Consider the following 12,429-nt stretch of genomic DNA (forward strand, 5'->3'; position numbering starts at 1 on the left):
CTGTTGCTTTTAGTGAGTGTGTCAGCAGAGTTTTGGTATAACACCCAAGTTTTATACAAAGCATCATAGAAGTGTCCCCATGCATGACAGGGCACAGCAGCCATTTATGAAATCCCCAGGTTGATGCTGGCTCACAGCACATCAGGCATTGACCCTCTATGTTTTATGTATCAATAAGAAACCTTTTCTTTAGGAGCGCTTAGCATCCATAATTAAAAGCTGCAAGCTTTATATGCTGGGAAGATTCAGAAAACCATTGGGCTGACTATTCTAGGCACACAACTTCACACTTTTGTTCTCCTGTGGTGATGGGTGCCAGCAGCCAAAGGTTGAGGCACCTGCATTTCCTACTGACACGCCACTCAGGAATGCAAAGGAAGTGCCTGGGAAGGGCGATGGAAGAGAACTAGATTTCTTTATAAACTAACACGCCTCAAATGAATGTTCAAAGGAAATTACTTTAATTTCTTGCATAGAAAGCTTTAGGTGAATGTGATTTGGTTGCCTATGAGAGGAAAAAACAGAAGACAGAAAAAACCCCTTCCTAATAATACTTTATAGTGGAGTTGCACAGTGCTGGGAGTGGGAGCTGGGAGAAGGGGAGATTTCTGGATTTCTAGCTACAAAGAATCACAGAGTCGTGGAATGGTTTGGGTGGGAAGAAACATTAATGCTCAATTCAACGTCCTTCCTACATCTTCCACTAAACCAGGTTGTTCAAAGCCCCATCCAACACTAGAATGTGAAAATACATGGGGTAAATTGTTAGCTGGCACAAATCAGCAGAGATGAATACACTGCACACAATTACACAGGCTGACATCAGCCAGGGATCCAGCCTCACCAATCAGCCGCCCATGAGGAGGATTACAGAAAAAAGGCTTCTAAAAACATGAACAATAAATTTGCCACCTGGGTATAATTTGTGGATTTTGGTATTGGTTTAGGTCATCACATATTTTCTCTCAAATGAAGCAACCATAAAGTAGCTTAATATTCCGTCTAACATCAAACAACTCCATAAATAGAGATGCATTAGCAGGAGTTCAAACTAGAATCGGGCTTTGTGGTTTGTTTGGGTTCTGTGTCCTGCCTCCTCCTCTGCTTGGGTGTGATTGATTCAGCAGCCAAAAGTCTCTTCTTGACATCCTGCCTGGAGCCAAGGTTCAAACATGATGGGGTGTTCAATTTTGTCTCTTTTTAGCTTTTTACAGTGGACAACCAAATCTGATGAGCTAACAGGAACCTTACATCATTACAGAGGAGAAAATTCTCTATGGGGCTAAAAATACCACATTTGGTTGTCCAAAAGGAAAGAAAAAGTATGCTTCCCTCAGCATGTTGTAACTGTTGAGTTGGACACCAGCTGTAATGTCCTTTTACTCATTAATTCCATTTTCATAGGCACAAAAATAGAGAAAAGACCTAAAAAGCTGCATCACTCATTCAGTGAAGAATATTTTCCTTACGGCACTGTCCAAATTTTTTTTTTCCAAGTCCAGCAAAGGGACTTCCCCTATTTCCATTGTCAAATCCCTCACAGGAGTAGAAACTCTTGGGGATTTTTTTTTTCTGTGGTATCTATTGTTGTCAGCTGGATTTCATCCCTGCCCGACATCATGGAGACGGCGTGTGCAGCCAGGGGGTCAGTGGGAGTGGTGGGATGGGGGCTGTGTGCTGGCTGGGGACAAGCTGCCAACAAATCATTTCCAAGTGAGTCATCAGCAGTTGATGCTCAGTGACTGCAGATGCAGAGAAGCCTCTCGGCTCTTAACTCAGCTATGTGCTTGCTCCATCCCGGCTTCAGCTTACAAACCACCGAGATGCTCCAGCTTTCTGCAGCATTATGAGAGCACTATAGATCTCTCCCTCATAGAACCATGGAATGTTTTGGCTTGGAAGGCAGCTTTAAAGCTTATCTAGTCCAACCCCCTGCCACGTGCAGGGACAACTTCTGCTAGACCAGCTTACTCCAAGCCCCATCCAACCCGGCCTGGATCACTTTCAGGGATGGGGCATCCACAGCTTCTTTGGACAACCTGTGACAGGGCCTCAGCACCCTCATGGGGAAGAATTTCTGCCTGATATCTAATCCAAACTGCCCTTGTGTTGGGATGATTCTTGTGGCTGGCCTGTGGCTTCCTGGGGAGCCGGGCGGGTGAGGGGCTGGAGCCATGCTGGGCTTCACTTCCTCTGCAGAGTGTGCTCTGAAGAATATTCCTTCTGTCCTCAATTATTTTTTCAGTCTCCTTTAGAAGAACAATAGTACACGTATTTGAAAAATTTTACCAAAGCACAACTTGGAATAATACCTGGGGACCCATAAACTAAAAGTCTTCCTTGAACACATGTTTAAACTATTCATGTTTCTCCTGAGACACTCTCAACAGGCACAACTGACTCCACATCCATGAAAACAGAAAAGTAAATGTCCACCTGTGCCAAGTATTTGTGTTCTCTCTTTATATTCCCTAGACAGTGACACTGATGGTTTTAAAAGTAGTGCTGAAATGAAGATATTGAAGGAAGCAGTGAAAGGTTTTGGGGTCAGCTAAAGGAAAACAAGGGATCTTGGGCCAGGCAAGGTTTTCCTGGGAACAGGCAAGCAGGGCCATGGCACAGGGCTGCACAGCAGGGCACCCTCTGGCTAAGCTCAGCAGAACCATCCAAAGATCAGCGCTGGGGTTGCTGAGGATAAATAAAGAGATTTAGAGCACTGTGAAGATTTAAAGCCAACTTAAAAAAAAAAAAAAAAGCAACAAGTAAAAAAACAACTGCATATTAAATCTTTAAAGAGTCATGGAAGAATTAAAAAAAAGCTGAATGATTGGCCCTTCCTGCTCGTTTTATGAGGATCAGAATTGCTAAGTTCTGTTTGATCTTGTGACACCTCACCTTGCCTGCCTAAACATTCATAAAATATCCTATTCTTTGGCAACCAAGTGTTACTTTGTGTGGTGTCTTTATCAGATAAAATATCTTTGGTGGAACAGCATTAGCTCTTTCTGCTGACTGGTGGTGTATCCACTTGGACCTCAGGACAACTGATGGGACAGAAGAGGACCCTCAGTCCCCTGTGGGTTTTTCAGACACATCCATCATTTGCTTAAACCACAGGAGAATGAACTAGTAGTTTGGGTACAATTTTTAGCATGACTGTTTGTCTTGGAACTGGTTATTTAACCATTTGATGCCACAGTCTCATTTGTTTGTTAAACATCATCTACTCTGTGTGTGAGGACAAATTTGGAGCTAATGTTTGCAGAAGGCTCTTAAGTGCCCCGGTTAGAGAAGCAGATGGGCGCTATTTTCTTAATAATAAATTAAACTACAGACATATATTCATTACCATAATGTAATACTGTGCTTGAAGCAGACAAACAGTTCAGTGTTAATAACATTTGCTTTTCATGCTCCTTGGATTTTAAGTGATTTTTATTATTTTGTCAGACATAAGGCATTTTATTCCATTGTCAGGTCATACCCTTTCCTAAGAAAAGCAGGAAAAGGTTGAAGAACATAAAGGGCTGCATGTGTTAAAAAAGAAACAGTGAGACCTGACACCTGACCCTTTTTTAGATGGAATCCCTGGTAATCCTAATGCCCACTGGACACTTGGGATAATGGCCAAACTGCTAATTCAATCAATATTCCCAACATCACTGGTGGGATCTTTCCTATTGACATCACTGAATCTGGGATCAAAGTTTTCAGTGCTGCTAGATAAGGTTTTGTGCAATAAGACCAAACAGCCTTGCAGGTTCTTAAATAACATTTAGGTTATTTAAGCTCCAAGGGCAAATCCTACTCCAAATCATGCGACACAGCTCTCTCAGCCTAAATGAGTTGCCCAGATGGAGCTGAAGGCAGAGCTTTGGCCCAGCTGAGGCAGTTTCTGAGTAACCCATTTTGTCCCCTCCACTTCCTTGCTCTCAAGTGAATATCAGAGCTATTTCTCTGAGTAATGACAAATCCTTCAAAATGCTTTAAAGGTTTATTTCAGGCTCAGCTTTTCCACAAGCCAGTAACTGGATGCTTGGAATGAGGAGTAAAAGAAAATTAAATTAGCATTTGTGTAACATCAGTGTTTTTTCAACGAATATGCTCCAGAAGATATCCTGGGGCAATGTTCTGGAGAGAGCATAGGAGCATCCGCAGCAGCAGGAGCCTGCAGTTGATCAGACACAAAATTAATGTGTTAAGAATCTAATAAAAGCAGAGGAAAGACGTGCTTGACCTTCTTTGAACAGGATGCTGATGTGTGTTGTCCCCTGACTGCAGCCACCATACTCTCAGCCACAGCCTAGATTGTGCCCTTTTAACCATAATTTCAGTGCCCAGTATGGATGACCTGTGACAAAACCTGCCAAATATAATCTTGCTCGACTGAAACCAATTCATGCAACTGGCCGAGCAGGTACAGGAGGGGTGCTGAGGAACAGGAGAGTCCCTTCATTGCCCACACAGCTCCAGCTGCAAAGGATGAGCACCTACACCCTGAAACAACAAACAGGGGGGAAATCCAGACAGCTCAGACCTGGGGAAACAGGTAGGGAGCTGTGGGCGGGCGGCTGGAGGGCGTGACAGATGAAAGGAGCAGTGATGGATGGTGTTGTAGCAACAGTCACTGCAAAGGCAGAAAAGGAAACAAAAGAAACAGGATATGGCTGTTTAAGGAGGCTGATATGTTACATTCCTGCAAGCATTTATGAATTCCTACTTATGTGCTAGAACATAAATACTGGCAATTACTTTGGGGGTTTTTTTGCCTATTCAATAAAGTCACTGCCTGTGTTCAGGGTTTGGAATTTCTGCTGTTAATATTTGTGAAATCTGGGTGCACAAGTGCAAACTTTGGGAATATTAGGAGAGCTCTAAGACAAGACATAGTAATTCTAAAGACCAATCTTGAATTGTTATAGCAATCTTTAAAATTCTATCAGCACGTTATTTGCCTGCTTTCGGTCTCAATTGGTGCCCAGGAGATTCTCTCCCAGAAATGGCAGAATTTGGACACTAAAGCAACTTAATTCTGGCCTGCAAGCTTTAGTAGTGAGATGAAGGCTTAGTCTATTTGTTTCTTTACAGTAACCAAAAAAAAATAAGGAGTAAGCTAAAGCCTATGACATCAGGAAAGATTCTTCATTTTGTATTATTGAGTTTCTTCATTTCTTGCTCATGGACATTGAATGCTTAATCTTCTGTCTAGTGCGAGCACTCCACAGCATTTCACCTCAAAGTTCAAGCACAATATTTTTCAAAAGATTCTTGGAAATCCTGCTCTGATGAACCGATGAATTCAGGAAATTGGGAGAGTTCAAACTGTTAGACACACCTCTCTCCTCTGGGATAAACACCCCCAATTGTGCACTGCATTTTCCATGTCCTTCTAGGGGAGGTTCCTTCAGTCCTGTCATAAACGTGCATTAGTGAATAGAACCTGTGGTGTGAGGAGATGCCTTGGGCCTCTATAGACACTTCTGCAAAGCCCTGGAAGTGATGAAGAACAGCCTGAGTGGAGGGAGAAAGCATCTGCTGGAGGAGCTGAGCTGAGCTGTGTGCCTCACGTCCTGTTCTCACACCTTGAGCTATTCTACCAGCACTGCTTTGCCCTTACCATGCAGTTTACACTTTGCAGAGCACAGCCTCTTACACTAGATGAGGACTGATCCCTCTGGATTCTCCCCAGGTAGCATATAGAACACCCTCAGCACAGCAGGAATGCTTTACATGGGGTGAGACAGCAGCTGATGGATTGGGCTAAATGAATTCCAGCAGAACATACTGGGATAAGATATCACAAAACTTATCCCCTCTTTCTTAGCGTACTGTTTGCCCCTCTGTCCCTATCAGGTTAAGGCTGAAATGAATGGAAAAATTCTATGAAATCCATCTACAGGAACCTTTGTGATCACTGAATCTTAATGCTGGCATCAGTGGAACTCAGCCTTTCAAAAAGAGTTAGTTTGTTGTACTTATCTCTGAACGATAAAAGGCAAACTTTCCTTGACCTGCATAAATTGGGAACATTCAGCTTAATTCTCTCCAGTTGTCTGCATTCTGGAGCCGTACAACACCCTAAAAAGGATGCATCACTGTAAACAGAGTCAAGAGTGAGGGAGATAAATGCTGAGACCCCCAGGCTGGGGAGCTCTTCTGCTGGGTAGGTACAATTGCTTGGATTCTACCGTGTGAAAGAAAAATGTGCCAAATTTGTTTGCAGAATACAGCAACAGCTGACATCTGTCATGATTTCACAAGAGAAAAACTAACAAAATTTCAGTGTTTAGCTGCTCAGTGAAGTGACTCACATTAGACCAGAGGTTTCGACTTTGTCCTTCCAGGCACCGTTTCCGATGGGAAATCCATCAGCTTAATCGCATAATGGGAACAATTAGCCTCGCAGAAAAAGCAGATCTCTTGTAATCTCATCTTCTGCTTGCAATATTATGTCAATATTTCTTTTGATTTTCTCAACTGCCGCTCGTGGGTCACAGTGGCAAGGCTGTGAAAAGGTTACAGCTCGTCCAGGGGGAGAGCTGGGGTTAATCCTGCCCTTACTGTCAGCAGCAGCTGAACCCACTGTCAGGCCCTTCCAAGCAAACAGACCAGCTTCTTCCATCTGGTCCGTATATTCCGGGCTTGCAGCTACACAGGTGAGGTGAAAAAGACCCAAGGTCTGCTTTGGTGCAGCAGCAGTGAGTGTGGCAGGGCAGCAGGACAGTCCCCACCTGCCTGCTCTGTGCTGCCTGCCAGTCTCAGTCTGGGGATTAAGGTGAGAAAGGTCAGACCTGGCCTAACAGGCACTTGCTCATCTGTTTGCTCTGACTCCTGAGATGGAAAGTGAGACTGAGGATGGGATGAACATGAAACCAATTCATTTTCCAGCAAAACTGGTAAGAAGGGAATACATATATTTAAAAGAGAAGTGGTTTGTTGGTAACAGTTTGAACGTGTTGTGACCTTTCTGTGAGCCCTGATGTCAGCCTCATCCTTGTCCACAGCCTTCTGCAGAGCTGCCGTTATCAAGGACAGGCTGCTGCTGAGCTCCGATGAGAGTTGGCCACGCTGTGTCATTGCTTCCTGGTGTTCCCCTTGGGAAATCCAGCCACGGGCTCTTATCTTGTGTTTAGTCTGCAGTGTTTGGGAGGTAGGGACTTATCCTTGCTGCTGAGCAGGTTGCAAAACCCCAGCGTATGGAGCTCTGAGGTAGATGACTGGTAGCCTGATGAGCAAGGCTTAGAATAATTTAGCACATTGTCTCATGAATATTTGCCACAATAGAAGAATAAACTGCATTTTGTGTCTGGCCCTGCTGCATTTTACCCTCCCAACACATCTTACAAAGGCAAAGGTTTTGCCTTTGTTACTTTTGTGACTCTGCTCCTGCTGCACAATGTTGCAAATCAAAGATTAATCTGACCACTCACAGTGACGTTTCTTAGTTTTTATAGACTCATAGAATATTTTGGGTTGGAAGAGACCCTAAAGATCATCTTGATCCAACACCATGCCACGGCCAGGGACACCTTCCACTCTCCCAAGCCCCATCCAGCCTGGTCTTGAACTCTCCAGGGATGGGGCAGCCACAGCTTCTCTGGGCACCCTGTGCCAGGGCCTCACCACCCTCACAGGGAGGAATTTCTTCCTAATATCTAATCGAAACTTATTCTCTCAGTTTTTCTCCATAGTAATCTCTTAAATCTCCAAAGCCTTGGGAGGCAGCTTGCTTCTTCACCTGAATGTGATTACAGAGAAGACATTCTACTGGAGGAATGAAATTTCTTTCATTATCCTAATGGTTTCTATCACAGCTGGATTTTTCTCTGTGGGATGCTTAGATCCATGAGACAAACTTCTTAGAAATGATTTAGACAAACAAATGAATTAAACAGAATTCAGAATGACAGTTCCCAACACTTGGGCGTCTGCCAAGGAACTTTCAAAAGCCAAAATAATAACTCAGATCTGAGAGATCCTGCAAAGCCTATAAATTAAGTAATCCTTTGGAAACCTGCAGCTAAAGCTGCCATAGGGTTGAGATTTGCCTGTACTTAATCCAAGTAAGGAGTTTCAAATTTAACTGTTCACAGGATGTCGAGGTCTTGGATTTTATTTTTTTTTTTTTTAACTATTAAGTAAAAGAATAAATTGGAACCCTTGATAATCTGTGAATGTGAATCCTCTTGGGATAGAAAGGCACCAGAAAGGACTCATACAGGCAATGGAAATGGAAATTAAGATGAAAAAATCAAGGATTACTGATGAATGTAAGTAAGGAAAAGAGATCATACTCTGAGAAACGCTGACTACTGGTCAAATTGCAAATTGCCCTCAATGCCATGAAACATTGCTTGGAATTTTTTACTCCCACAAGGAATTTGAATTCATATGATTAGCATCAATTTCAGGGACCTTTTCCAATCAAAAATATGAAAAGAAGTCATCAGCATTAAAAAATACTAATGACCATTGACAACAAATGATTTTCAAACACAAACCATGAGCCTCTGACACAAAATTTTAACAGGAGCGTGGCTGTTGGTAAGGCCAACCCACAGACTAACAGCCAGTTTGGTGCTTAAAGCTACTTTTAAATAATAAAACCACAGAATGGTTTGGATTGGAAGGGATCTTAAAACTCATTCCAGTCCCCTGCCATGGGCAGGGACACTTTCCATCAGACCAGGTTGCTCCAAGACCTTTCCCACCTGGCCTTGAACACTTCCAGGGATGGATAACTCATAACTAACTTCATCCACTGAAATGGCTCTAACAAGAAATAGCCAGAGCCCTCATGACAATTTGTACAAGCAAGAAAATCTCCTGACCTGCAGAAGAACTAACAAGCCATGATGATGCTTTAAATCACTCTTATATGGACAGATGTTCAAAGAAAAGCATTGAAGGGTCATTATCACAGCTCTCAGATAAACACAGACCTCTGCTAAATATTGGGAGGGTGGCAGATGGAAAACGTGAATGTTCATTCAAAATGGGACACAAAGATCCGTAGTTTACCCGGTCAGTCTGTGATAACAAAGGAAGGAAACTGAGAGTGTCACCAGTGGCAAAGTAGAGCCTGAATGGAATAGTCAAAAAAAGAAACAAAGAGGTGATAAGGCTTTGGGGTGGAAAAATACTGGAAACAAATATCAAGAAAAATATTGGGTCCCTACCCAGATAAAGTGAACGGAGTGATGAGATTGAATTCATGAACATGTTTGACCTCCCTTTGAATAATGTGTGGTCTTTGTCAGAGCTCGCTGTAGGGTTTCAGTGCTCAGCTGAAGAATGAGCACATTGACAATACTGCATTTCAGCTGGATGTCTAGGCTTGCTCCCACAGCAAGGTTCAGCTGCTGTTGGTCCTGCTAATTTCTCAGCCAAAAGTAGAATTCCAATTAGTTTTTGGAAATGGCCTAAAATAGAATTGAAAAATTCTCACTGAGCAACCTGCTCTAGAATGTGTCAGCAACCTCTGTCAGTGGAGGTTGGAATAAGTTGATCTTTAAGATCCCACCCAACCTAAGCCATTCTGTGATTCTATGATTCTTTCAAAGACAAAACCAGAAATTTATGAGCCCCCTTTAGGTGTTTGAAGCGAGAGCTGACTGGGTCCTTTGTAGACTGCAGAGTCATGTTTGCTTTGCTCAAAGAAAGCACATGTGAAAAAGTGTGTGAGCAGCTGAGAGAACATAGGGCACCTGTGAACCATGGACCTCTTTAGATAATGTTCTCATTCCCTGCCTCATGGGGAAAAACATCTATGACAGAGGAGTGCAAAATTAGTTCCTGATACAGTTCGGAATCCTGAGAGCTGCTCTGCATGTCAACACTATCCTTCAGGAGCAATTCAAATGCATATAGTTTTATCCATAGTAAAACTGCCTCTACTTCACACGGTGTAGTGTATTCTGGAATATAGTCTCATTTGGAATAAACACACCCACAAATTTATACCAATTTGGCTAATTTTGTTTTACTTGAGTTAAGTTTTAGATGAGCCTTCAGTTCCATGAGGAGTGATCTGGGCTGAGCATTCAAAAAGCCTTGAAGAGAAAGTGCCTTGGAGCCAGCAGTTTCCTGTCTGCTTTTGAAATGAATACTCTAATAGAGGGGATTTCTGTGTTTTGAACATCTCTTGGCTCTGCCAGGGAATTACTTCAAACCCCTGAGGCTTTGCTGCACAGTAGAGCTGCCCTTCACAGCAGGGTATAGTTCAGAACCCACCCAGGGAATGGCAGTGGGAAATGTTTGACTCCACAGAACTGCGGGTTTAGGGTTTTTCTCTCTCTCTCTCTCTTTTTTTTTTTTTTTAATATCTCTGGTTTATTGTTGCTATTTTCCAGTAAACTTAGTGCCTTTCCCAGAAAGAATTTTTTCTTTTCCCTCCTAAGAGGAAGGAGATGCCGATGCTGACACACTGCATTTGTTGCACATTTTCAACTCTATCCTTCCGAGAATCCTCTTCATTACTGAGCAGTGAGGGCAGAAGAGGTGGAACATCAACCAGTCCTCCAGCTCTCTGCAAGAGGAATTTTGCTGTTTGGCTGGGTGGATTTTCTAACACAAGCAAGGGAACCTCAGAGCAGCCTACTCCCAGGCTTCTGCAAGCTGGGTGATATCATGCAGGAATGAGGAGGTATGATTCATCACCCAGACAAAAGTCAGCCTGTGTAGCCTCTGTTGGTGAAGGCAGGCGCTTGTGAGGAACAAAGAGTAAGGGAAAGCTCTGCTGGCACTGGCTGCAGCTGCACCTCTCCTCTGCAGGCACCTTTCTAGCAAAGCAAACCGAGTGTATTGTGTTTCAGGTTTGTGGCATGGCACGTAGGCTGTACTCATGCTGCTATATCCCAAAGCTGCCGGACAGCTCAGAGCCTATTTAAAAGTCACAGCTCTGACCCCTGTCCAAGACCAAAGCCCAATAAATGGGCACAGCAATGAGCCAGATGAACCTTCCCATGCCACCAGCAAAGAGCCTTCACAGCAAATGGCACATAAATCAAACTTGTAGAAACCAGGAAGTGAGAAGGTACTCCATGAAACTGGACTTTTTAAACAATGAATCCTTTGCCAGCTCCTTTTCTTCAAGTGGGATACTCCAGTCCAGTCCTTCCCAGGAAGAAAAGGAAATTTTACAGACATTTTGAGATTTTTTTTTTTCCCTCAGCTTCTGGGGGACATGCTGAGCAGCTCTGCTGACCACTCACCCTACCTCCAACCCACCACTCTGTGCCTGCAAACCGTCCCATTAAACACTCACAGGCAGCATGAACATCTCCATGGTGCTCCAGCAGTCACTGTTCCAGCTGTACCACCAGGAAACTGAGATCCTCTGCAGTGCCTGGTCCAGAGACCCCTGCAAGGACATGGGGTAATGTTGGGGTACAATGGCCATGAAGATGCTCTGAGGGCTGGAGCACCTCTGCTGTGTGGACAGACTGAGACACCTGGGAGTGCTCAGCCTGTAGAAGAGAAGGCTCTGGGGACAACTAGGAGCCTCTCCCAGTGCCTAAAGCGGCTACAAGAGAGCTGGAGAGGGACTTGGAACATGGACCTGGAGAGACAGAACCAGGGGGAATGGCTTCAAACTGACAGAGGGCAGAGGTAGATTGGATATTAGGAAGAAATTCCTCCCTGTGAGGGCAGTGGAGCCCTGGCACAGGTTACCCAGAGAAGCTGTGGCTGCCCCATCCCTGGAAGTGCTCAAGACAAGGTTGCACAGGGCTTGGAGCAACCTGAGATAGTGGAAGGTGCCCCTGCCCACAGCAGGGGGTTGGATTGAAAAGACATTTCAGGTCCATCCCAAACGAAACCATCCTGTGATTCTGTGATTACTTTCTTGTAAGTTTATCTTTTGTCCAAGTGATGACCGTGAAAGATTCACAAACTGCTTTAAACCAAATCTGATTATTTTCTTGAACCTCTTTCCTCCTTCGGGAGACTCATTGTAATGAATAAAACAGTCACAACCAAACGTTTACTGACCTATTGCATCATTTTCCTTCAACTGCAGAGGATGAAACTGCAGTGAGGGGGTCTTTGTGCACACCAAAAGTATGTTTTACTACTAGTAAAATTCTGTAACTTCACCACTGCGAGTAGCCGCTCCGCACCCCACTTATAAAAGGGTTCAAGGGAAAATCCGTGCTAAACCCCCCCCAAGGGCAGGCGGGACGGGTCTATCCCTCCTCCCGATCCGCCCTGCGGGCGGGGCGTGCCGGGGAGGCGGGATCGCTCCGTCCCGGCGTTCGGGAGCTGCGGGCGCCGAGCGGGAGCCGGAGCTGCGGCCGATCGCGGGCAGGGAGCGCCCATCCGCCGCTATGTCCCACTCGGTGGTCCTGCGCGGCCCTTCTCCGTGGGGCTTTCGCTTGGTGGGCGGTAAAGATTTCAGCGCCCCGCTGACCATCTCCAGGGTGAGCTGGG

At 44.5% G+C, this 12,429-nt stretch overlaps 1 protein-coding gene across 2 annotated transcripts in view; it reads left to right on the forward strand.

The window, feature by feature from the left end:
- Positions 1 to 12,230: 12,230 nt before the first annotated feature.
- The window catches only part of PDLIM4 (PDZ and LIM domain 4), a 47,484-nt gene continuing 47,285 nt past the window's right edge, over positions 12,231 to 12,429 (forward strand). Inside the window, exon 1 of one of the 2 annotated variants that reach the window (XM_040078466.1) lies at positions 12,231 to 12,419. In XM_040078466.1, coding sequence (XP_039934400.1) covers positions 12,327 to 12,419 — 93 coding nt within the window. In that variant the 5' untranslated portion in view covers positions 12,231 to 12,326. The remainder of the gene's footprint in view (positions 12,420 to 12,429) is intronic. The other variant, XM_040078465.2, reaches the window with a different exon arrangement.

The sequence above is a fragment of the Hirundo rustica genome, chromosome 14 (genome assembly GCF_015227805.2).
Source record: "Hirundo rustica isolate bHirRus1 chromosome 14, bHirRus1.pri.v3, whole genome shotgun sequence".
In the NCBI taxonomy this organism is placed as follows: domain Eukaryota; kingdom Metazoa; phylum Chordata; class Aves; order Passeriformes; family Hirundinidae; genus Hirundo; species Hirundo rustica.